The sequence below is a fragment of the Perognathus longimembris genome, chromosome 12 (genome assembly GCF_023159225.1).
Source record: "Perognathus longimembris pacificus isolate PPM17 chromosome 12, ASM2315922v1, whole genome shotgun sequence".
Lineage (NCBI taxonomy): Eukaryota > Metazoa > Chordata > Mammalia > Rodentia > Heteromyidae > Perognathus > Perognathus longimembris.
The window spans coordinates 30,143,041-30,169,604 of NC_063172.1; the positions used below are offsets into that span (position 1 = coordinate 30,143,041).

The following is a 26,564-nucleotide window of genomic DNA, read 5'->3' on the forward strand; positions in this document are numbered from 1 at the left end:
GTCAATATAAACTAGTGTGATGTTTTAAGAAATAGGGCAAATGGATACTTTTTCTTCAACTATTTATTGGAAATAAACCAGCCTTTTAAAATTGGGAATAGTTAGGGCACTAGTGGCTCACACCTAACTACTTAGAAGGCTGACATCTGAGGATCAAGGTTTGAAGGTAACTTTGGCAGGAAAGTCTGTGAAATTGCTATCTCTAATTAGCCAGCAAAAAAAAAAAAAAAAAAAAAAAAAAAGCCATACGTGGAGCTATGGCTCAAGTGGTAGAGTGGCATTCTTGAGGGGAAAATGGTACTGCTAAGGAAGAACAGGTAGTCTCTGAGCTCAAGTCCCAGTCCCAGTCCCCCCAAAAGGGGGGCTGGGGACAGTTAACTACCATTATTAGCTGCTCACGGGACAGTTCAGTTGCTCAATAAACTACAGAGTCTGTGCAATAACTTGTCTTGTTTCTCTTCTCTCATTTGCACATTTCCCTCAAAAAGCAATCACAGCCCCCTCCCTGTATCCTGCTAGGCAGCACCTGTCCTGTCTTTTCTTGAAGGTCTATTCAGGAAGTCATGGGGGTTAGAGCCTATTGTTTAGGCAGAATCTCAGCACTGTGTAGACGCCATAACCACAGTACCAGAATTCTCAAAGTGAGAGATAATACCAAAGATCATTTGTGATGACACAGAATTTGAAAACAGGCAAAACCAGAATATCTGGTTAGAGCCCTTATGATTCATAACATGTGTCTTCCATCTGAATAATTTATATACAGTAGCTGTCATCTTTTCAGTGATTTCTTGGGGTTTCATTGAAGGAAACCCCACCCTGTCACCAAATACATCTTGGGGGGATCCTCCACTACTGGTGGGGGAGGGGGGAGGAAGAGGGGATTCCTTCTTCTATTCCATGAATAGTTCCTAAGACTCAACTGCTGGCACTGAGATGTAACTGCTGGGATCTTTTTCTCCCTTGTCGCTCACAATTGTTTTTGGTTAACTCATGATTTCTCCGTGTGCAAAACAATTCTGCATTTATGAATAAGATCCCAAACAAAACAAGAGATGGGTGCTGGTCGTGGCTTTGGGGTCTCCTAGGAGCTCGGATCTCCCATCCCTTGGCTCCCTAAGAGATCAGGAAGGGATTGGGCGATCATCTAACTCTCAGGGACCGCGGGCGCAGGAGGGCGCGGGGATTGGTCCGGGCGGTGTGGCCCGCGGACGCAGGGCGGGGCGGCGCGGGGCAGCGCGGGGCTGCGCGGGGCAGGGCCGGGCACGCCGGGGCGGGAGCCAGGTGGCCGCGGCGCGCAGGGCAGGGCGCGCACCGGCAGGAAGTGGCTGCGGCGCGGCAGCCGGGCGGGGTGGCGGCCACAGCCCGCACCGAGGCGCGCCGAGCGAGACCCAATGGCGGCGCCGGTGCCCACGGGCCCCGGGGACGACGCCTCGGCCGTCCTGGACGAGCTGTCCCGGAACTTCTCGTACTGGGTGCCGGGCGCGGGCAATGGCTCGCTGTCGGGCGCGTGGTACCGCAGGAACCAGGTAAGGGCTGCCGTCCCCTGCTGTCCCCAGCACCCGGGGACCAGGCGGGGCCTCCGCAGCCCTGGGCCGCACACCCGGCCGCTCGCTGACGTTGCCACACTTGGACCTAACCAGTCCCCCCACATGGAATAGTGGGAGGGGGGTTCCCCCCAGCTCCTCCAGGGCCTGGGAGAAGGGCATCCCGAGGCCTCGGCGCCCGAGCCCTTCCCTCCTCCCCGCGCCCGAGCCCGCCCTCTTCTCCCGGGAGGATTCATTCGAGGGGTGTGGAGTGAATCGCCACTCATTTTCGCCCCCAGAATCATTTCACAGTTAAAAAAAAAAGAAAGAAAGAAAGAAAAAAGCGCCCCAGTTCTCCGACGCAGGAAAGGCGCTGAGGTCGTCCGAATGTCCGCTGGGTGCAGAGGCCCGGGGTGTGCGCCCCGCGTCTCCGCCCCGCGTCTCCGCCCCGCGCGCGCGCGCGCGCGCTACCGAGCCCCGACCCCGAGCTTCTCTGGTTGCAGCTGCCTGGCCCTCCCCGCCGCCCCCCCCCCCCCCCGGGAAAACCTTGTCCGCCCAAACTTCGCCAGTGTCCGCTGGGGATATACATTCGAGAGGATCAAAGGGGCTGGGAACTGTCCGTTTGGGTTTGGCTAGGTTTAACAGCTTAAAAAAAAAAAAAATCTGGCCAGTTCCGTCTCTTAACAGCATTTATATTCTTTCCAGTGGAGACAAAGGAGCTTCACGCCCTGGATTTGGTCTTAGTCCTGTTTTTATAAGTGTTACTTTGTTCTTGCTCTTGAACAAACCCATGGATCTTCTTTATTTTACATGAATATCATCATGAAATATTTGTTGCTGTTGGTCTAAGTAGGAAATTTTAACCAGTAATCAAAGGACTCGATTCCTTTTATGCATGAAGTGTCTTGACTCTTGGTTTCTGAACTCAGATGGCAATTTATTTGAAGAAAGAATAAATAAGCATGCCCACCTTATTAGTTTCCAGCAAAGGGGGAGATTATTGCTCTGTTTTAGCCCAAGAATATTTTAAAAGCAGGGGAGGTAGGAACCTATCCCACATCTCTTTCCTTCCACCCACAGGAACTTCTTGCAGCACCTCTGTTATGCTATACTTACACTAGAAATATTCCCAATATAAATTTAAGAATGAATTATTCTCTTTTAGTAAAGATGTTAGAAACTTTGTACATGTGGCCTACCATAGTGTCATTCAAAACAGAGGAAAATGTTTTCACAGTGAAAACCTCTGCAGGTATTCGTTTTCTTTAACATTTCCTGGAATTCTTGATTGTCTTGGCTTTCCCAAACATAGATGTTCATGTGACATATATTCCAGGCAAATAATGCTGGCAAAGCTTAACTTGCCTTCAACTGAACCACTTTGTGCAGGTTAGGAAAGGTGTATCCAGAATAAGCTAATTGATTTTTCTGCTGGCACCAACTATTGCTATTATTGTGCCGATTTAAGGTATCTTATGGGACTGGGGTATTTTATCCATCCACTTCATTATTCAAAGGATAATTCCTTTTGTTTCAAACAAAGCCAAACATGACTTTTATTACAGGTGCTATACAGAGGGGTTACAGTTTTATAAGTCAGATAATAAATACATTTCTTTCTGGACAATGTCGCCCCTTCCTTTGCTCTTTCCCAATTTATCCCTCCCACCCCCATCCCACAACTTGTAAAGTTAATTTTCAACATAGTATCTAGTGAGTACCATTGCTGCATTTGTTCACTCTTTGTCCCTCCATTTCTGTACTTCTCTTGCCCCACCCCAAGATAAACAAGACAAAAAGAAAAGCAAAACCTTTTGTTTTAATTTCCTGGAATTCATTTCAATAAATATCATTTTACACTGCACTTTTGTGTTCCTCCCCCAAAACTTGATTCTAAAATCCATTCAACAAACATTTGGAGTCCAACCTTTTTAACACTAAATGAATAGAGATAGCTCGACAAGAAATGACTCAAATATATATATATATATATGTATATAAATTTGGACTCCTACAGTCATAAAAATTGCCTTAGTTACTGATAGGGTTTAATGGTATTTGTTTATTTACATTAGTTTTTATCACATCTGAAATATTTGCACAGTGTCTGTTAATAGCCCAACTCTCCGTGCCTTTCAGAGCGATTACCATCAGATGCAAGCAATTAACCTCACTCTATCAACGAAGACTGTCTCTCTTGAAATGTTCTCATGTGATGGATGTATACTTAACAAAGGCCACTTTGAAGCTATGTTGTCTAAGGCAGAAACATGAGCGCTCCCAGAGGAGAAAATCTCCCACCAGATGAGGAAGTCTAAAAGCTAGTAGAAAGCAAGTTGCTCAGTGGGAAGAAGTCTTGAAGAGCCGCTGCCCTTTTGTTACTGGGGAACCTTACCTTACTTGGTAAGAAGCTCTGATACACAAGTTTAGATGTGAGCCCTAAAGTTTTGCAAGGGTATTATCTTTGTTAGATCCCCAAGTTTTCAGTACAAAAGGATAACATTCCTAGGATGTTTATTGAGCTTACCACTGTCTACAAAGCACTGTAGGGGTATTTAGCATAGTCCAAGACCCAAACTCAGCCTTCCAGGAGTGTTATTAGGTACCTAGGAAGATATAAGCAACTCCAAATCAAAGAGTATGTGGTGTCATGTGAATGATACAATGTTCTAGGGAAATTCAGAGCAAGGTGGCTTTCAGCCAGGGCCATTGGAGATGTGTTTATGAAGAATAATTTTTGAGGGCTGGGGATATAGCCTAGTGGCAAGAGTGCCTGCCTCGGATACACGAGGCCCTAGGTTCGATTCCCCAGCACCACATATACAGAAAACGGCCAGAAGCGGCGCTGTGGCTCAAGTGGCAGAGTGCTAGCCTTGAGCGGGAAGAAGCCAGGGACAGTGCTCAGGCCCTGAGTCCAAGGCCCAGGACTGGCCAAAAAAAAAAAAAAAAGAATAATTTTTGAGCTGAACACTTGAATATGTAAAGGGCTGGCTTCAAGTTAAGAATATCCAGGTGGAGAAAAGGGAAGAGCCCAAGGACCAAGGAGCAGTCCCCCTGACCTCAGCAGGTGTTTGTCCAAACATTTCAATCCTATAATCCACGTCAGTGGTGGTACGGCTCTCCTGGAAAATGGAGACCAATTGTGAGGTAGAAATAGGACTTGGGGCCTTTGTTGTGGTCCTAGAGTTGCCTTCAAGTTTGTTGTAGTCACTTGGAGCCAGTGAAGGTTGGTTGTTGTTGTTATTGTTGTTGTTGTTGTTGTTTTGAATGAAGAGCACAAGAATCAAAACAAATTAAATGGGAGACATTGAAATGAGAGTTAGCAGGAAAAACTCTAAGAGAGGGTCTTGGTTACTGGTTCTTTATATATGTATGACTAAATAAATAAGTAAATTCACAAAGGACCTTATTAGAAAGGTTTATTCTTTGTAAGGTTAGGTGCAAATTCAGACACTTTATATCCTTTGTTTGAACTTGTGATTCTGAATGATTTGTTTTTAAAGTCAACATATTTAAAGGAAAATTGATATAAATTGGCAGGCAAAGTGAAGAGACTGACACTTGTTATACATTTACTTTTCTGATACTTATAGCTGTTATCTCATTTGAACCCATCAACAACTTTGTAAAGTACACATTGCCCTTACTGTTCATATAAGGGTATTTGTGTTGAATAACTTGCTCCAAGATCTTATATAGTAGATAGATTTTAACAGCAGAGCTATTTTTATCCTGTGCCTGAAGGCCATTGCTAGAGACTGAGGCTTAAAACGAATTTGGTGGTTAGAGAGAAATGAATATGGCTTGTCTTGCTGTGCTTAGGAAAAGTCACCATGAGTTTTAAATTTCCCTTTTATTGATTTTGATTCACTATCATCTCTTTTTTTCAGTAGTCTCATAGGACTCTCGTGAAGGAAAAAGTATCAAGCCTTCCACATAATAAAAAAAGTTAGGTAGACATTGCTGGTTATTTCTACCTCCCTCCTAAGAAAAGTAATGCTTTGTTTTTTTGTGTGTGTGTCCTTATTGGGTTTTTCAAAATTTTTATTGTTATATTTGGAAAGGCCATATTCAAAGAGACTACAGCTACATAAGTCAGGTAATGAATACATTTCTTTTTAAACAATGTCGCCCATTCCCTCATTCTCTCCCAGTTTTTCCCTCCTGTCCCCGCCCACAAGTTGTCTAGTTCATTTTCCACATAGTATCTAGTGAGTACCACTGCTGCATTTGTTCATACTTTGTCCCTCTATTTCTGTGCCCCCTTACCCTCACAAAGACTGGTAAAGAAACAAGACAAAAAGAAGGAATAAAAAGAGCATGTTTCTGTTTCCTGAAGTTCATTTTGATAAATATTCTTTTATATGATCAGATGCAGATAGGCATTGTGCCTTTGTTTTCCTCTCCTAGAGTATCCTTCCGTCTCACTGTGTGTTGTGCTTATAGGTTTCATTTCATTTTTTTTGTCTTCCTCGCCTTGCCATGATAACTCACATTGCAGTGTACTGTCCTCATTGGCATGAACCAGGAAGTGCTCACTGACAATCTTTACTATAAATGTAGGCACATATTTAGTTATTCACTCCACGACCCTCTAAAGGTTCTGATTAGTTGTGTGATTCCTTCAAATGTCCACCCTGAGCTCAGCGAATCATACCTCAGCACTGGCTCATAAGTCTCAAGACCTTACCTCTTTGCAATTCTCAAATTCTTTCCTTCTTTCAAGAGTGTTGAAGCTTGACCTAAGTTCTTTAGCTTGTAAGAGGAGTCTGTCTCTCCTCTGGCTTTTGAACTAGACTTCCCTACCAAGAATGCTTTGAAAATTGTGAGGCTTTCACATAAAGGCTTTTTTTTAAAAAAAAAATTAATTCATTTGGATGAAATAAAAAGCTGGAAGAAATCTGGGTTCAGGCAAACCTTGATTCAGGGGCTGTAATGATATGGTATTTGGGATGCTATTTTCAATGTTTGTTCCTCAGGAGTTGGTCTCACAGTTAGCAGGCTCTTCTCTGACTACATACTTTACTTCAAGAGGGAGGAGCTTCATTCCTTTTCACCTGCTAATGAATAAACAGGTGCTCTCATCTGACTGGAGAAGGCTCGGTCCAGGTCTTGTCCCTTATCAATCTACCCAGGCCTGAGTGACTTACTAGTCTTTGGAAGAGCTGGTTTTCCCATGAAATAGGGGGTCTTATAATCAAAAGAAGGAGGTGCTATGGGGCACAAACAGCAGTTCCTACTGCTAGACTCTAGTTTTCCTTCTGTGAACTACCATCTTCATGGGCAACCATCAAGCTGATGTTATTCTCAGCTTTTCCAGAAACTTCCCTGTCAGTATCCCAACTTGCATACCTTTTCTCATTTAATCTGCTTTGTCCTTATGAAGGAGACCTACACTGCAATCTCCTTAAAATATTATAGGATTAATTTATGAAACATCTTCATTAGCATCATCTTTAAGCAGTGACGTGTGTGTGTGTGTGTGTGTGTGTGTGTGTATGTGTATTCTAGGGCTTGAACTCAATGTCTGGGAGCTGTCTATTAGCTTTCTTGCTTAAGTTTAGGATTCTACTCTTTAACCAACACCACCATTTCCGGCTTTTTGGTGGATAATTGGAGATAAGAGTGCCACAAACTTTTCTGGCTCCAAAGGCTCCAAACTGAGATCCTCATATCTCAGCCTCCTGAGTAGCTAGAATACAGATGTGAATTACCAGGGCCTGGCTAAGCAGTGATTTGTTTCTGTGTTCTAGACTTCCCTCTTCCCTGCCATGGAAATTATAGAAAGGCATCTATTTTTTCCTATCGATGGGAAAATCAAAGGGAGAATGATGGATAAGTTAATAAAAAAAAAAGGCCTGATTTTGCAACCAGCAGTCCCTGATAAAAACTATGAGCAGAAATCAGAGAGCCCTTCTCAATAGGTCAGTGTTGATATAACTATATCAATGAAATCATAAAACATACACTATGTCTTTAAAATGTAGATGAATTTTGTGATGTGTATATATATACATATATATATAAGCAGAGACGATGAGCTTTAGAAATACTTCCATAAAAAAACAATATATTTTAAATGTATCTGTGTTTTGTGGTGTGTGTGTGTAAGAGGGAGAGAACTTTAGTAATATTTCCTTAAAAAACAATGTCTTGGGCTGGGAATGTGGCTTAGTGGAAGAGCCCTGGGTTCAATTCCTCAACATCACATAAACAGAAAGGCCAGAAGTGGCACCGTGGCTCAAGTAGTAGAGTGCCAGCCTTGAGCACAGAGCGGCTCAGGGATAGAACCCAGGCCCTGAGTTCAAGCCCTAGGACCAAAAACAAAACAACAACAACAAAAATTGTCTTTAAAATGTAGCTATGTGGGCTGGGGATATAGCCTAGTGGCAAGAGTGCCTGCCTCGGATACACGAGGCCCTAGGTTCAATTCCCCAGCACCACATATACAGAAAACAGCCAGAAGCGGCGCTGTGGCTCAAGTGGCGGAGTGCTAGCCTTGAGCGGGAAGAAGCCAGGGACAGTGCTCAGGCCCTGAGTCCAAGGCCCAGGACTGGCCAAAAAAAAAAAAAAACCAAAAAAAAATGTAGCTATGTTTTATGGTGTGTGTGTGTGTGTGTGCGTGTGCGTGTGTGTATGTGTGAAAAAGAGAGCGTTAGAAATACTTCCTTAAAAAACAATATCTTTAAAATATAGCCATATTTTGTGGTGTGTGTGTTTGTGTCTGTGTGTGTGTGTGTGTGTGAGAGAGAGAGAGAGCGCTTTAGAAATACTTCCTTTGAAAAAACAACTAAAAATAGAATTATCATATGATCCAGCTATCTTATGTCTGGGTATTTACTCAAAAGATTTGAAATGTTAAAGAGTGATCTGCGTTCCCATGTTCAGTGTAGCACGATTCATAATAGCCAAGTATGGAATCACCCCAAGTGTCCATTGACAGATGATGGGACAAAATTGTTTTAGGCCTTAAAAGGGAAGGAAATTCTAAAATTTTCTACAACATAGAATCAGGAAAGGTTATGCTAAGACAAATACCACATGTTCTCACTTAGATGTGGAATGTAAAACAATAGGACTCATAGAAGAAGAGTACAGGATTGTGGTTATACAGGTTGAGAGATGAAAGGACTGGGAGATGATAATGTTCAAAAAATACAAAGTCAGGAAGAATAAGGTGAGGGTTTTTTTTTTTTAGATCTGTTGCACAAGTAGTAAATATAGTTAATAACAGTGTATGGTACATTTCAAATTGCTAAAAATAAACATAAATTCTCACCATAAAAATTATAAGCTTTGAGGTGATATATATATTTTATTAATTTTATATTTATATTTTATATAATTTTATATTAGCTGATTTAATTATTTCATATTGTGTTCATATACCAGAACTTACTTTTACTCCATAAAAATATATCGTTAATTTACAATAAATTATTAACTTAAATACATTGTTAATTTACAATAATTTTTAAAATTAAAAAGACTTAACTGGAAGAACAACATTTGAAGGAATGGTTTCAGGTGAAGTCACCATTTCTATGTTATCTTTGCACTTACTTCCAGGACTAACAGTATATTATGTGAGTGTATACATGTAAATGATCCAGAGCAGAAGAGGAAATATTGTGATACACCTGTGTTGTGACAGACTGCCTGTGTCACCATAGTGAAGAAATGAAGTCTGCTTGTCAAAACCCAGGCAGACTTCCCGTTAGAAACAGCTGCCCTTGCCATAACATAGAGAGTGAGAGTGATTTGCATGGAGACCCTTTGATGAGTCTGTGGTTGTCATGGTTGTGTTGACCAGGAGGTTTGGGGGGGATCTGGCTATTGGACCCGTGGAGTGAGAACAATTTTCCAGGACTCAGAAGGTATAGTGAAGAGCTCAAGTCACAATATCCATCGATGTGTATCAAATTTGAACTTATTTCCTGACTTGATTGCAGAATGATCTGGTCTTGTGGGTGACAAAGCCCTCAGGAGTCTCTAGTAGAGATCAGGTGGTGAATGGCAATGTCATGATCCCCAGTAAATCTAAGACAGGTGTTTATCTGGTGGCTAGTACCTGATAGAGACAATAAAATTCGATATCCAGGAAGAAGTTGCTGGCAAACTACCACTGGAGTTCCAGGCATGTACTGTTCCTTCCCCAAGGAGAATGTTCTCTGGAAAACCAAACAGGCGTGAGGAAGGCCTTGCCAGTTGAGTGAGCTCCTAGCATCTAGCTTTAGGGTAACAAGCTATACCAAACCTAGGCTTAGCCTACAAATAGGCAGCCCACAAACATGCTTCTTCAGAAGTGAAGAATTACAGGTTTTTAAATTATGATTATAGATATATTCTTGCAGAAGGAGAAAGTTATGGAATCCTCCGTTGATCTGGATGTAAATAATAGCATTCATTGTGTTTAGGATCTATCCTCCCTAACCTCCTTCTTGTTTCAAAAATTTCCTTCACAAAATATTTTTGTAATAGAAACATGTTTAAAGACTTCCTTAACTAGAACCTCACCTTTTTCTTCACTATTGTTGTTCTCTAACTTTTGACAAACTGCTAAAATTTCCCCAAGGGATATATTATTAAATATACTTCATTTCTCATAAATTTATCCTGATCAAAGTTAAATTTCTCAGAAGCAAAAAACCATGGTGGCTTCTAAGTAAAACTAAAGCATATCCTTCAGGGAGTTCCGTTTTTTAAAATGAGTAACATACAATTATGTGAGCAACTGTGTTCTCTAGTAAAAGACAAAAAATGTAATAGCTCTTAATTGTATGTGAAGGCAGTATGCTGGGCTTCTCTGACTATGTTTTTAGGTTGATTAGAAGTTGGCATGGAACAGCTTGCAGAATAGCAACAATGTATGGTGTTATATAACCCTGACCTTTTTCTTTTGGCTTTTAATCACCAGATTTAGATCTAATGTCATGAGACTTGCGCAGTATTAGAACATAATAGCCTATAGCATGCAATAACCAAGATAACAAATTTAAAATCTTTTCCTGACTGAAATTTCTTTCTCCTTTGCCATGTATAGGATTGTAGTTTTAACTCTGTTTGGATTAGTACTGTAAACAACACAGTTATCTCAAAGCATGACACAGGGTAGCGGTAAGATCAGTCCAATCCATCCAGTAATCTAAATACATTACCGTATTTCTGACTGTTGTCAGTGTTCACTGTTAGGAGCATTATTTTGTAAGGCCATGTTGTAATTAATTAACTTCATTTCTCCTATTTGTGGTCTAAAGTAGTCTCTTAATTGGACTTCCTACGCCTGGTCTCCTTCCTTGCCATCTTATCCTCCATACTGGAAATAGTTTGGGTCTCAATTGTCCCCCAAAGACTCACATATTGATGGCTTAGTCCCAAGCCTGTTTCCCTCCTGGGAGGTAGAAGCTCCTTTATGAGATAGGGCCTAGCAGAAGGAAGTTAGTTCGTTGGGCATGTGTCCTTGATGGGACGCTTGGGACCCTAGTCCCTCCTCTTCCACAGACTTCTCCTGTGACCTCCTGTGCTGTCACAGGCTCAAAGCACAAGATCTAAGTGACCATAGACTGAAACTATAATCCCAAATTAACCTTTCTTCTTTTTAAGTTGATTGAAGTATTTTTACATGGTGATAGAAAGCTGACTAACATAACATTGCTGGAAGATGGGTTATTTTAAAGCCTTCTCTTATCTGGTTTATAGTCCATCGTGCCTTAGCTTAGCCCTGCTTATGGATTCATGGCACATAAAGACTACTACCTACTGCCTGCCTCTGCAATCAGCTGTTCTGTGATCCTCTGCTTCAAGGTTCTTCAGGATACCTGAAGATTTGCTGCACTTAGGCCACTGTACTTGTACCATTGTACTGCTCTTGGCCAGAATGCACTCACATTGGTGTGTGAGTTGGTGGGACTTAGCTAACATCCTCCCTGAGGTAGGCTGAATAATGGCACCCTGCCACACACAAATATATGCACATGTTAGTCCCACAGTCCCACATCATCTGCGAATGTTGCTTTGCATAGCATTTCAATCACATTTTTGCAGATGTGATTAAGGAAAAGATCTTGAGATAGAGAGATTATCCTGGATCCCACAGGTGGACCCTGTATGTCTTTATATGTATCCTTATAAAATGGTGCGGCACAGGGAAATTTCACACAAGGGAGAAAAGCAAAGTGGTCACAGAGCCGGAGATTAAAGTGGTGCAGTCACAAGCCAAGGAAGCCAGGAGCCAGCAGAAGTTAGAGGAGGTAAGGAATGGGTTCTCCAGAAGGATCTTGGCTTTCTCAACTTTCTTTAGGTTAGCCCAGCAAAACTGACTTCGAACATCTGGCCTCCAGAACTGTGAAAAGATAAATATTGTTGTTTTAAGCCACTGGTACAGAAATGAATGTCTCATGAGTACATTCCCCAGAAGAGACATATTTGTCCTTTGTCCTTTATCCCTGCAGGTTCTGTGGAACATATCTCTATTACCGATTTGACAGGCTGTGGTCTGTTTGTTTATCCTTTCTCTGGACTTCTTGAAGATACATGGCATCCTTAATTCCAGACATAGGACCTAATATTTAGCAGTTGCTGAGTGAATCCTGAATAGATGCATGACTGGATGAATAACATCTGACATGAGTTTCCTTGAGCTGTGAACCATTACCTACCACCTTCTCTGATCATTTCATATCCTTTCCTCCACAGTGTAGGGTGTTTTTTTAAAAGCAGAGTCTGCATGTGGTTTTAACTTGTGCACTGGTTTTATTTTTCTTTTTGACATCTTTTCTTGGTCCTACCAGCTTCCTTTTCATTCCTTTTTCTATTATCACCTTCACTTTTAGCTATTTTAAGTAGACCCATATTCTCTTTAATTTTATTGATTCCACTTTTGCAAGATTTTCTACTTCTTAGTTTGAAATTTTTCAAACCTATCAGTACCTATGTCCATCTCCTTGAAATTCATTAATTGTTAAAACATGTTAGCTTTTAAAAGTATAAAAACACATTCGTTCTCTATCATAGATGTGTGTGTGTGTCTGTGTGTACATAGCTATAGATAGTAATTTGAAATCAGTGGCATACATTGTAAATTTTTACCCATAAATGCTTATGGATATATTTCTGAGAATTCAGAGGTCTTCCTTTTCCTTCCAAACCTAGGCCTGATCTACATATGTGTCTACCTGTTCACTGAGGGGAAAATCTAAAGCAACTCTATTGCATTCCTAAGAACTTACTGTGGATAAATAAAATACAATTTCTGTGAATAAACACAAAACCGTTAAGAAAAAATGGAATTATGTTATTTGCAGGCAAATAGGTGGAGATTATCATGTTAAGTGACATAAGCCAAGCTTAGAAAGACAGATGTTGCATGTTTTCTCTCATATTTAGAATTTAAATCTAAAAAGTTAATAATAATACAATACAATTGTAAAAAGGACACTGTTTGGGGGGACTAATGGGACAGGGGAGGGAAAAAGGAAAGATTATATGGAAAGGGGGTGAAGATAGTCAAAGAATATTTTTATATATAATATAAATGGTATGTAATTATAATCTATATATACTATAATCCATGTAACATAAATATATATTATATGGCAGTTTATTATTATATAAATATAACATATAGTATGAATAATACCTAAATATTGTATATAAAAATAATATATTCTATGTTATTTAATACATTTACATTACATATGTATGAAAACAGCATACTAAAGCCCACTAAAAACAATTTAAAAGGAAAAGAAAGGGAAAATAAAATAACGGAGGAAGTGAGTTTGATCAAAGTATATTATTCCCATATATGGAAATATAATGAAACCCCTTTGTACAATTAATATACACTAATAAAAAGGAATCTACTGTTTGTTGGGGCATACTGAATGCCTGTTTCTCCAATGTATGAACTTACTCCACAGGCCTTTAAGTTCATTCCTGTAGTGATTCATTGACCTATGTCACTCAACCTGCCATATTGCTTAGACTAGAAATTTAATCTCTGATTTTTAGTCAGGCATGTTTTTACTGCCTAGAACAGAAGTTAGCATTATCTCAGTCATAGTTGAATGTAACTGTTTTGAGCTTCAAAATCTGCTCTGTATTTGATATTCCTTTGAGCCATGTACTAGCTCCATATTGGTCTCATTCTGAGTTCATGTTTTGAAGGCAGAGCCAGGAATTGGGTGAGTTCAAAGCCAGAATTGGGACAGACTATTGCTAATTCCAAGCATTCCTGTATTATATTCATTTCCATCTGCCAGACTCCTCACTCATCGATTATAGGTCAATAACACAATAATGCAGGACAGTGTGAAATATCTAAACATTCTGGCACCAAAAAAAAATTGGAGGATAGAAGATTGTTATTTCAACTAAAAAGTTATCATGCTGATATTTTGAACCTCATGCTAGATAAATTGTTTGCTGTGGCTGCCTCCATCTGTTTGCCAAGACATCCTGAAAAGGCGAGCGATTAAGCTTCAGTGGTGACAAGAGTGAATGCTAAAACTTAAAGGCTTTCCTCTGTGCTTCTGGCCTGCGCTTACAACTGCATTATTAAGAAGTGAAACAATCTCGTCTCCTATTATCTTTGCTTTTATTTCATATGCCCTGAGATAAAGAAACAAATGTTTCTAATTTTTTAAAAATATAGTACATTAACATTGACTAGACAAAAGGTTATCAATTGCAGCCAAGAAAAGTGACTTTGCTTTAACCGTGGTCCCTTGAGCCAAAATGTATCTTCTATCTAGCTGTGTGATTTCATACATCATTTTCCTTCCCTGGATCGCTGTTCTGTTTTCTCACTAGTCTTCAGACTATTAAACTGGTGAGGAACAAGTAGGGAGCCTCTGCTAATTCTACAATGTTAGAAAACAGATAACACACTGAATAAGTAATAATGGTGTCTACACATCTTTAAATTGCATGAAAAATCTGTAAGTCCCTGTCCACTGTTTGCAAATGATATTTCTAAATACAGGTAAGGATTTTGTGGTCATTAAAGCACATTTACCAGCGCCTCTATCTGGATATAGTATGTAGTTACTACTGTATGTCCGTGACAATACGTATATTTTTAAGCACTAAAAAGCTGGGCTCATGCTGTAATCCTAGCTACTAAGGAGGCTGAGAGCTGAGGTTCACAGTTCAAAGCCAGCCCAGGGAAAAAAGACTGTGAGTTTCTTGTCAGTTAACCACCAAAAAGCTGGAAATGGAGCTGTGGCTCAAGTGGTAGAGCACTAGTCTTGAACAAAAAGGCTCAGGGACAGCTCCAAGGTACTGAGGCCTTAGAGTCCTGTATAATTTATCATGTCCCCACGTATTTTTCATCTAGCTTCCACATATGAGAGGAAACATGCACCATTTGTCTCTGAGCTTGGCTTCCCTCACTTAACATGATTTGTTGTAGGTCCATTCATTTCTCTGCAAATGGCATAATATTATTCTTTCTAATGATTGTGTAAAATTCTGTTGTGTATCAGCCTTTTTCCAACAAATTTTTTAAGATTTCAGTTTTTAGTTCAAGGAGACGTGGTTTTTAGAAAATACCCCTTCAAACCATGTCTGTAATCCTAGCTCTAGCTACTCTGGAGGCTGAGATCAGAGGATTATGGCTCAAAGCTGGCCTGGGCAGAAAAGTCTGTGAGACTCTCATCTCCAATTGACCACCAAAAAGCTGAAAGTAGAGCTGTGGATCAAGTGGTAGAGCACCAGTCTGGAGCAAAGACTCTAACATGCAACACCCAGGCCCTGAGTTCAAGCCTCAGTGCTAGCACACGCATGCATGCATGCACATGCACACACACACACACACACACACACAGAATGAAGGGAGGAAGGGAGGAAAGAAGGAAGGAAAGAAGGAAGGAAGGAAGGAAGGAAGGAAGGAAGGAAGGGAAAAAACTCCCTTCATCTTAAGAAACTTCCTTTATACTGAAGGATGATTTTGATTATCTCTTTTAGATGATGCATCTTATTAGAGGTTTCACCTAAAATGTTATTTAGGGTATAATTTCACAAAGTAAACCTATGGGCCAGTAGTTAGGGGACTGTCCCCCTGAATTCTAACTTTTGAATATATCAACCCATGATAAAAATGTTATTTTTATTTGGAGCCAAGATGATAAAGTTAGGACATTTTGAACGATCCTTATTTTTTTCTGTTTCTTGTTTGATGTACTTTATCTACTCTTTTAAAACACTTCAAATATAAAATATATCTCCAATGAAAAAATTCTGTGTGTATAGGTATAACATTTTTTTGGATCCACTCATCTAATGCTAGTCAACAACATTTAAGATAAAGGAAAGGAGACTGTTGTTGAAGCAAGTGGAAGTTTTAGGAATATCCAAGAGAATGAGAATTGTTGATTAACTTCAGAATTTCTGTCAAGAATGCATGATAAATTGGTGGAAAAGCTTAATCGCTCATACATTGTGGCTAGGACTATAAGATTGTATAACCACTCTGGAAAATGGTGTGGCCTTCCCTTTCAGAACTAAAAATGGACTTACCATACAACCTAGCAATTACATTTTTGGGCATTTATCCCAGAGAAATTAAGACTTGTTTTCATGCAGAATTTGTACGTGAATGTTCATAGCAGCTTTATTTATAACAGCCCTAAACTGGAAAGTATTCAAATACCACTCAGTGAGTGAATCGTTGAACCAACTGTGATACATCCACATCTATGCCATGCAATGCTACTCAGCAACGAGAAGAAAATGAACTATTGATGCATTGTCATTGGATGAACCTTAAGGAAATTACGCTGAGTGTAGGGGGAAAAAAATCAGTTCCAAACATTTCCATACTTCATGATTCCATCTGTGTAAGATTTGTCAACTACTGTGAAAATGGAGAACAGATTAGTGGTTGCTGTGGGTGACAGGTAAAGAGGAAAGGATAGTGTGTTTAGAGATATAGAGGATGGCACTTAGGAATATCTTGACTGTGGTAGTTGCACAACACATACACACACACACACACACACACAAACAAGTGCTCACAAACCTGATGGAAGATCAGATTTTTCTTTGGTGTTGATATTTTTCTCTAGTTGTACAGATGTTAGCAAAGAAGGTGTGGCTAGAAGGATGCATGGACCTACTTTCGTACAACATTTCACAACATACTCTAAATCCATGGTTATTTCAAGATGAAAAGTTCTTGTCAGTACTAGGGCTTGAACTCAGGGCCTCTCACTATTGTTTGGATTTTATGCTATAGTCGCTATACTATCACTTGAGCTGTACCTCTCATTCCATCTTTTTTGCTGGTTAATTGAAAATAAGAGTATCCCAATGTCTGCCCAGGCTGACTTCAATCTTGAAATTGCAGCCTTCTAAGTAGCTAGAAGTATAGGTGTGAGCCACCAGTGTCTAGCTTACGATGAAAAGTTTAAAAAAACAAAACCCAAAACTTTAATAGTAAATGATTAGAAATAAGAACTTCCTAAAAGGAAGAAAAAGAGAATAAAGAAAACTCAGCCACTTTTAACAGGATATTGGAAAGGAGAGACTGAGGGGTAAAGAAATGGTAAGATCACTACAATTAAAATGATAGCAGAAATAAAATACACTGATAGTCACAGTAAATGTAATAGGCTAAACTTCCCATTTGACAGGAAGTCTGGACTGACTGGATAAATCCACTATTTTCAGTATAAAGAGTTCCAACTAAAATTAAATGGTACCATGTGGTTGCCAGGGTAAAGGTGTGTGGAGAAATCTTGGTCAAAGAATACAAAATTTCGGTTGGTGGAATAAGTTCAAGAGCTCTGTTGTATAACATGGTGACTATTGGTATGTAGGTTGTATTCTTTTAAAATGCTACTACTAAAATGAGTAAGTAATGTTCTCACTCCCTAAATGAAAACCATGATATAGTGTATATATCAGTTCACTAGATTTAGTAACTACAGTGTTTTGTTGCTATAGGATGGAAGTGGTACTGTGGCTCAGTGGTAGAGTGCTAGCCTTGAGCTGAAGAGCTCAAGGACATCACTGAGTCCCAGAATTCAAGCCCCACAACTGACAAAAAAAAAAAAACCACTTAGAACATTTTACAAGACAAGTACAATTCTATTTTAAAAATTAAGTGTAGCTGCATCTTGAGATCCCAACTTTGGGTGCAGTCCTAGCTCAACCATGCTTTCTCCCTCAATGAAATTCATTTTCACACACACATACACCCCAAAATTAAGTGTAATTATACAGAAATGTTGAAAGTGAACTGATGAGGGAAAAGGAAATATCAAAAGAAATTAGGTCCATTTTACTAAATCAGATAAAATAGGCTTTAATGAAAACATTATTGAGATTAAGCGAATACATAGTGACAAAGTGGACAATTAATTGGGAAGATGAAACAATCCTGAATTTATATATACCTAACTTTATAGCCTTAAAACATGTAAAGCAAAATAAATGATTTAAATGGAAAAGCAGATAAATCCATAGTTGTAACAGACCTTAATACAGCTCTCAGAAATTGATAGATTAAGCAATTTAAATCTTACTAGGGCATTGAAGATTTGAACAATGGATTAATTAAAAATAGAATATACAGCCAGGCACCAGTAGCTAATGTCTGTCATCCTAGCTACACAGGAGGCTGAGCTCTAAGGATCATGGTTCAAAGCCAGCTTGGGCAGGAAAGTTCGTAAGACTCATCTCCAATTAACCACCAGAAAACCGGAAGTGGCGCTGTGGCTCAAGTGGTAGAGCACTAGTCTTGAGCTGAAGAGCTCAGGGACAGTGCCCAGGCCCAGAGTTCAAGCCCCAGGAGAAAACACAGAACATACAACATACATGTGCGTGTCTCTCTTACATATCAAGTCGTTATAGCTTTAACCCACTTTAATGCTTTTGTCATTAAGCATGTGGGAAATGCTGATAAAACTTAACCACACACTTCCAAGCTATGAAATGAATTTCACTTTACCCTATATACCATATCATAAAGAATGCTGATTTACATGCAACGTATTTTCTGATCATAACATTAGAAATTAGTAACAACACAGTAATCAACACCCTATCTGAATAAAAAGCTCAGATTTAAAAAATGAGAAAGTTAGAAAACATTTAGAAAGAACAACACTACTTATACATGTCAAAACTATGCATGCAGCTAAAACAGGAGGTATACTTATGGAAAGGAAATGTATAGTTGTACTTGTGTATATTGCTAGATGGGGAGAAAAACAAGTGACTTAAAATTCCAAATAAAGAAGAGCAAAAAATAAAAATGTAGTAAACAAATATAATAAAAATCTAGGAGTGAAAGGAATATATATTTTATACCACTTAGCCAAAAATTGTTTATCCCTTGGAGGGAAAAGACTGAGTGGAAATAATTATACATATAGCATTTTATTGGGGGGGATACTATATAAGTAAATAATAGAATATAAATAAATAAAATTGTCACCCTTTAGTTGTCATTCTCTCCCCTTTCAGCAAGCCATTCATGCACTTTCTATTTGTATCATTTTGCCTATTCTGGATACTTTATACAAATGAAGTCATATAATATATGCTCTTTTGTTATTGGATCCTTCTGCTCAGCATGAACTTTTTCAAGATTCATTTTACAGCATCAGCATACATAAGTCTATCAAGCTTTTTTTTTTTTTTTGTCCTGGGGCTTGAACTCAGGGCCTGGGTACTGTCCCTGAGCTTCGTTTTGCTCAAGGCTAGCACTCTAACCACTTGAGCCACAGGGCTGTTTCTGGCTTTTTAAAATAGTTTATTGGATATAAGAGTCTCACGGACTTCCCTTCCTTAGATGCCTTCAAGCCACAATCCTCAGATCTCAGCCTCCTGAGTAATTAGGATTACAAGTGTGAGCCACCAGCACCCGGCTCCATTAATGCTTTAAAAAAAAAAAAAAAGGGACTAATGTTTTACTGTGTGACTATACCACATTTTGTTCATCTACTTATCAGTTAACAGATATTTTGCTCATTTCCATTTTAGCCTATTATGAATAATGCTGTTATAGTCCTTTACACAAGTTTGTATATGAACATATGTTTTCATGCCTCTTGTATACATGCCTAGGAAAGGAAATGCTGAATCAAGTGGAAATTTCATGATTAACATTTTGAGGAATGGCCAGGTATGCACCAAAATGGTCATACCATTTACACAGTGCATGAAGTTCCAGTTGTGTGCATACTTGCTAAGACTTGTCACTCTTCAAATTTTTATTATAGTCATCTTCCTTGTTGTGCACTGGCATATCATTATGCTTTTGATTTGCATTTCCCAAATGCTTAGTGATGAGCATCTTTTCATATGCTTATCAGTCATTTGCATATCTTCCTTGAAAAAAATCTGTTTAAATCCTGTGCCCATTTTAAAACCAGGATGTTTTGTTGTTGAGTCATGTATGTGTGTGTATGTGCGTGTGTGTGCATGTGTGTGTGTGTGCACATGCATGTGTGCCTGTCTCAAGGCTTGAACTCAAGGCTTGGGTACTGTCCTTGAGCTTTTGTGTTCATGACTAGCACTCTACTTCTTGGACCACAGCCCACTTCCAGCTTTTCTGGAAGCTAATTGGAGATCAGAGTGTCACAGACTTTCCTGCCCTGACTGGCTTCGTGAACTTCAATCCTCAGATCTCAGCCTCCTGAGTAGCTGATTATAGGCGTGAGCCATCAGTGCTCAGCAAGTTGTGTGTTTTTTTTATGTACAGTATTCTGGACATCAATCCCTACTTAGGTAATGTGCCAATCTTTTCTCCCATTTGATAGTTGCCTTCTTACTCTTGATAGTATCCTTTGATTCACAAAAGTTTGCGGTGCTTTTGGGCAGTAATGGAGTTTAGGCTCTGGGCTTTCCATCTGTTAGTCAAGCATTCTACCACTTAAGCCACTTCCCCATCCCTTTTTGCATTAGTTATTTTTCAGATAAGGACTTGTGTTTTAGTCCTGGGCCCGTCTTGGAACACAGAACTCCTATCAGTAGCTCCTATTTGTGGATACAGGGTCTTGCTAATTTGATGAGCTCAACTTCCATCCTTCTGTCTCCACTTACCAAGTAGCTGGAATTAAAAAGCATGTGATCTATTTTTAATTTTGGTGTCAGATTCAAGGAATCATTGTTAAGTCTTGCCACCAGTTTTTAAACACCCAGCCTGATGTGATTTGAAATATTTGGTGAATAATTTAAAGAATTTTGAAGTCAGTTATTTCTATTCAACAATTTATTTTGCATTTATGGGAGATTTTCATAATTATCCATTCAGTGTCAAATTTCTTTTGATTATTTTCCTAATTATTGCCAAATGCATTAGGTTGAAAGTAGAAAGTGTGGAAAGAGCACATGGTATTGGTATTGTGATACAATTGTTCCCCCTGAGGGACAGCAACCAAAATTATTGCCAAGTGCACTTATTAGGAAAAATCCTAAACTGATTAAAGACAATGGATATTATATTTCATATATGAAACAAGTTTTCAGCTTCATTTTTAATACAGAATTTCACTTCAGCTCATGTAATGAAGCTCTGAAACTTCAAAGACATTTTGCATTCTGAAAAGGATTTCTTGTGGTTGTAGCGTTCATTTGAAATTCAAATTGCTTTGGGATTGGAAGCTAGCTAGCACTGATGCACTGTAGAATAGAAAGAAGGAGGGAATATCCCTGTATCATTGCTAATTTACACTTAAAAGAAGACACTGTATCTTTGTACCTAACTGGGAGCTGCAAAGGCATCTTTTGAAGCCATCAAATAATTCATGAGCTGTCTTTGGTAAACACCTTGAGCAATGTGTAGGAACTTTTATTTAACCTCTGCAGTTCCTGTTGAAACTATTACATACTTTTCAAGCTGGTATTCATTAAACCCCCAATTTTGTGCAGGAGATGATTCAGAAGACTCAATAGAAGCTTAAGACTTGGTTCTCCTGCCAAAGAGGATTGCTTTCTCTTTATGGAGCCTAATGGTACACATGATAATATCAAAGAAGAAATAAGGAACATACAGCTTACAAGGTTGAGGAACCCTATTTCTGCCAAGGGCCATTTGGATATTTTACAACATCATTCATGGGCTATACAAAATTATCAATGCAGGCATACAGTTGCAGGCAGCTGACAAGGAGCATAAGTGTTTGTCCTGTCATGTACCAGATGATTTCTCCAAGCCTGAGGGTCTGACATTCCCCACCCAACTTAGAGTCTAAGAAAGTAAAATGGGTCGATGTGGTTTGAGATGTCTTCAAGGAAGTGGACCTCTGGAGGCCACGCGTGTGAAGTTTGATTGGAGTGGGTTGGGCGTGTTGAGGGAGTTGGGGGAGCCACACCTTCTGGGTGTCAGGAACAAGGGTAGCAGGTGCCAGGCACCTGAGGCAGAGGAGACATATCACGAGTGCCGTGAGGAGCGGGGTGAGAGCAGAATGCCGGGGTCCAGCTGCACAAAGATAGTGTAGGATCTTGACAAGAGGGTGGTGGATGGAGAGCTGGAGCTTTAGAGGTCAAGGGGTTTCCGGAAACATCCAACATTGCCTTATTATGGAAGCCTGGAAAGGGAAATTAGAAAATAACAGATTCATGTCTCAGATTTTTCTTTAACTTCGAATTCAATAATATTTCTTTAATGCCACAGACATTCAGAATATATAAGAGCCTCCCCTCACCCCCAATGGACAGAAAAAAATAAGTAAGAATTATCTAACTGAGAAAAAAATCCAATGATCATTTACTTTAAGGGATAAGGCAGACCCAAATCCTAGAAAATTCAGTAAAGAACAGAGTTCTTTCTAAAAGTTAGTGTTTGACTCAAAGTCAAAAAATAATCACGATTAAACCATGTTCATATTCCAAACCTGACAAATTGATGTTGAATAAAGCTGAATGAATGAATGAATGCATTAATATATCAACCTAAATCTGTCTGTTTTCCCCCAAGTAAAAATATTGCAAGCACTATTTTAAATATCTTTCAAAGACAATGTTGTTGTTGTTTTTACAGACTCACCTTTTTGGAGTTTTGCTAGCCATTTTAGGAAACTTGGTCATCAGCATTTCTCTAAATATCCAGGTAAGGAAAAACATTTTCTTACTCTTTGTTTGATTTTATGGGTACCCTGAATCTTTGTGAATCTTTCCTCTGTAAGAAAAAAATAGAAAATTATATTGTGTTATCTGTAGTATAAAAAAATATAATCCAGGTTGTACTGCATTCCTCTTTTACTTTTTTACAAAATATTTTGGGTGGTTACTGGGATTTGAACTCAAGGCTTCACAGTTGCTAGGCAGGCACTCTACCATTTGAGCATGCCTCCATCGCTTTTTGCTCTGGTTGTTTACAGGAGTGTCTCATTCTTTATGCCCAGGAAAGCTCAGTTGTGGCCCTTCTTTTTTTTTGGCCAGTCCTGGGCCTTGGACTCAGGGCCTGAGCACTGTCCCTGGCTTCTTCCCGCTCAAGGCTAGCACTCTGCCACCTGAGCCACAGCGCCCCTTCTGACCGTTTTCCATATATGTGGTGCTGGGGAATCAATCCGAGAGCCTCATGTGTAGGAGGCAAGCACTCTTGCCACTAGGCCATATTCCCAGCCCTTGGCCCTTCTATTTATGCTTCCTGCTGTAGACGTGATTATAGGCATGTAGCACCTCGGCCAACTCTTTGTGTTGGATGGAGTCTCCCAAATGCTTTTATCTGAGCTGATGTACAATTATAATCCTTCCAATATCAGTCTCTTATGTAGCTGGAGTGACAAGTACACACACCATGCCCACCTAATGCTTAAGATGAGGGTCTTGTAATCTTTTCTGCCTGGGCTGGCCTCAGGCTGTGAGCCTCCTGATCTCTGCCTCCAGCATAGCTGATTCCAGATATGAGTCACCAGTACCTGGCTCATTTATCTATTTTTAAAAGAAATTAAATCTTTTTGTTATCCTCAAGCAAGTATTTATAGACTCTATTCAACATGGCAACTAAGTTCAGTGGATTAATCACTGGATTTGATTTTTAGTACTTGCTTTCTGACATAACATTTATCCCCAAATGGGATACAGGTATTTTTTAGAAGCACTGTATAGGAGTACAGATATTTTCTTTCTTTAAAATACTATTAGATATGTCTGTGTAGACTAAAAGTCTTGAAAGAACATAGAATATAAAATGGGAGGTTTAACTGAAACTGAATTAGAGACCTAGAAAAATTGCTAAGCTAACAATGGAATAAAATGTTAATGTTAAGCAAAATCATGAATCAAATAAAAATTTTATGTTGGTTTGAAGTAGAATCAAACCAATAAAGGATAACACCATGTTCATGTACCAGAAATAGCCTTCAACTGGAGTCCTGTGGCTCAAGCCTGTAATCCTCCTACAGGAAGGAGGCTGAGATCGAGTCACCGTTCAGAATCAGTCAAGGCAGGAAAGTCTGTAAGACTTTTATCTCCAATTAACTTACCAAAAAAACTGGAAATGGAGCTGCAACTCAAGTGGTTAAAAAAAAAGCTCAGGGACAGTGCCCAGACCATGAGTTCAAGCCCAGCATTAAATTAAAAAAATAGTTTTCATATTATAAATTGCTACATAAATATGAGTTGCTCCTGCCATTCGTATGTTTGGGACAAATAGGAAATTATAATAATTGCTTTGTAATAAATAAATTAAATAAAAAAATTAGGCATGGTGCAAATTTACAAGACTCAAATTTTCAAAGAAAGTTTTAATTGGGTACAGATTTTTTAAATTTACATTCTTATTTTATTCCTAGAAATATTCTCATCTTCAGCTGGCACAGCAAGAGCACCCGAAGCCCTTCTTTAGGAGCATGCTTTGGTGGGGTGGAGTCCTACTGATGGCAGTGGGAGAGATTGGGAACTTTGCAGCCTATGGAGTTGCCCCCATCACACTCATCGCACCATTAGGCTGTATGTCTGTTACAGGTGGGCCACCTTTCCACATTTTGACAAATAAAGACGTTAAGAAATTTGAATAATTGGCCATATAACGTGCAACACAAAATAAGAAATTCTATTCCCTGTTTTCTTAGCAGAGTCACATGGAATTATGCTTCCAATTTCACTTACCTGCCATGCGGCCACATTAACTATGAAGACACTTGCATGTGGTAGCTGTTTACATTCAAATGCTAGATCCTCAAGGATTGAGTCTTCATCAGCTAATAGAAACTTAAATTGTCCAGTTGTGTTTTTAACCACCAGTGGACTACCTAAAAGCATTTTTAATGTCGTATTTTAAACATAGCTACCGTATTTTATCCTAATATTAACTACATGATTTATCATCTCTATAATACTAAAATTAAATGTTGATTATCATAAGAATGTGCATTTTGAGAAATGGCTAATAATTTTTAGACATTCATAGTAATGTCACAACTATTAACCTTTAAAATCTATATGGCTTAGAAATACATGAGGAAAGAGCAAAATGAAATACTGCTAAAGACTTTTAAGAGATAGAAAGAATACTATCATTACTTAAAAGGAGACTAAATTCTCTAAATCCTGCTTTTTAAAAAAATCAATAAAATCTTTTCATTTTATTTTTTATCTGCTGCTATGGAAACAGCATGCTGCTAAATTTCTGTGAATTTAGAGTCTTCATTGAAATAGAAACAACTTGATAGTCATTGTGAACAACTAGATCAACTAAATCATGTGCTCACATATCCAATTTTAATGTGTCATATTTGCAAAGAAAGTATAGCTTACATTTAAATAATGTGTATTCAAAAAGAATTTCATTTAATTTTGGATGATCTTCCCTTTCTAAACTATACATATGTGTGTATATAATTAAACATATATATGTATATACATATATATAAAAATAATTGGAGATAAAAGTCTCATGGACTTTTCTGCTCAAACTGTTTCAGCCATGATCCTCAGACCTCAGCCTCCTGAGTAGCTAGCATTACAGATGTGAGTCACTGGTGCCTGGCTTTAAAGTATTTTTAAACTCCTTTCATAATGTATGTTGGTAGAATATTTTATAATGAACACTGATTTTCTTCCTATAAATTATTTAGTTTAAATCCCTGTACTGATATGACTCTGAAGTGGCAAAAGTATATGTTGTCATTTATTATTTTAACATTTAATAAAATAAGAAAAGTGGATTACATGAATGTGCACGTAAAATGAGAAAAGTGGGGTTATATGAATATAGCACATTCATGAATGGGCTATATGTAGTAACACATTTGTGAGCATTCTAATTTTTTTTTCTTCTCAAGATTTCAGAAAACACTGATAAAATATCTAATTAGAGAGATGAGCATAGCAAGATAGCTGATTAAAGGTTGGCTGGGCCGGGCACTGGTGGCTCACACCTGTAATCCTAGCTACTCAGGAGGCTGAGATCTGAGGATTGTGGTTCAAAGCTAGCCTGGGCCGGAAAGTCCATGAGACTCTTATCTCCATTTAACCACCAGAAAACTGGAAATGGTGCTGTGGCTGGAAGTGGTAGCCTTGAGCTGAAGAGATCAGGAACAGCACCCGGGCCCAGAATTCAAACTCCATGACCAACCGAAAAAAAAAAAAAGGTTGGCTGTATGGCTGTATGAATGAGCAGAGTCAGGTTAACAGGCAAGACAATATTCTGGAAAGAGAGAGAGAAAGAGAGAAAAATATTAAGAATTACAGAAGAGGTGGCTAGACAGCTGAAAAGCATGGAAATACAGAAAGGCAATAAAGAAAAGAAAATAATCCCAGACTCCATCCCCAGCTTCTCTGGTGGGGGAAGGAAAAAATAAAAACACAATCAGCTAGTTACAGACTAAAAGTTCCACCTGCAGGATGAATCAGCAAGCCTTAAACCAAGTGAGAGGAATTAGAGAGATAGGTATTACTCCAGTATGGACAGGTGCTTTTAGTGAAGAAAGACATTCTGTTATGTCCTTATTTTAGAGAACTATGGCAAGACATCATCTTAAGAGCCCCTTTAATTTGAGTAGGAGTTATTCTGGAAACTTGAAAACAAGGAACTATCATAGCTCTTGAGACAGTTTCTAGATGGAGACAGCCACAAACGAT

The 26,564-nt window shown here is 39.0% G+C and overlaps 1 protein-coding gene across 2 annotated transcripts in view; it reads left to right on the plus strand.

Annotated features, from left to right (window-relative positions):
* Nucleotides 1–1,342: 1,342 nt before the first annotated feature.
* Nipal2 (NIPA like domain containing 2) overlaps nucleotides 1,343–26,564 on the plus strand; it is an 81,533-nt gene continuing 56,311 nt past the window's right edge. The window contains exons 1-3 of one of the 2 annotated variants that reach the window (XM_048358931.1): nucleotides 1,343–1,529; nucleotides 22,519–22,587; nucleotides 24,275–24,446. In XM_048358931.1, coding sequence (XP_048214888.1) covers nucleotides 1,395–1,529; nucleotides 22,519–22,587; nucleotides 24,275–24,446 — 376 coding nt within the window. In that variant the 5' untranslated portion in view covers nucleotides 1,343–1,394. The remainder of the gene's footprint in view (nucleotides 1,530–22,518; nucleotides 22,588–24,274; nucleotides 24,447–26,564) is intronic. The other variant, XM_048358933.1, reaches the window with a different exon arrangement.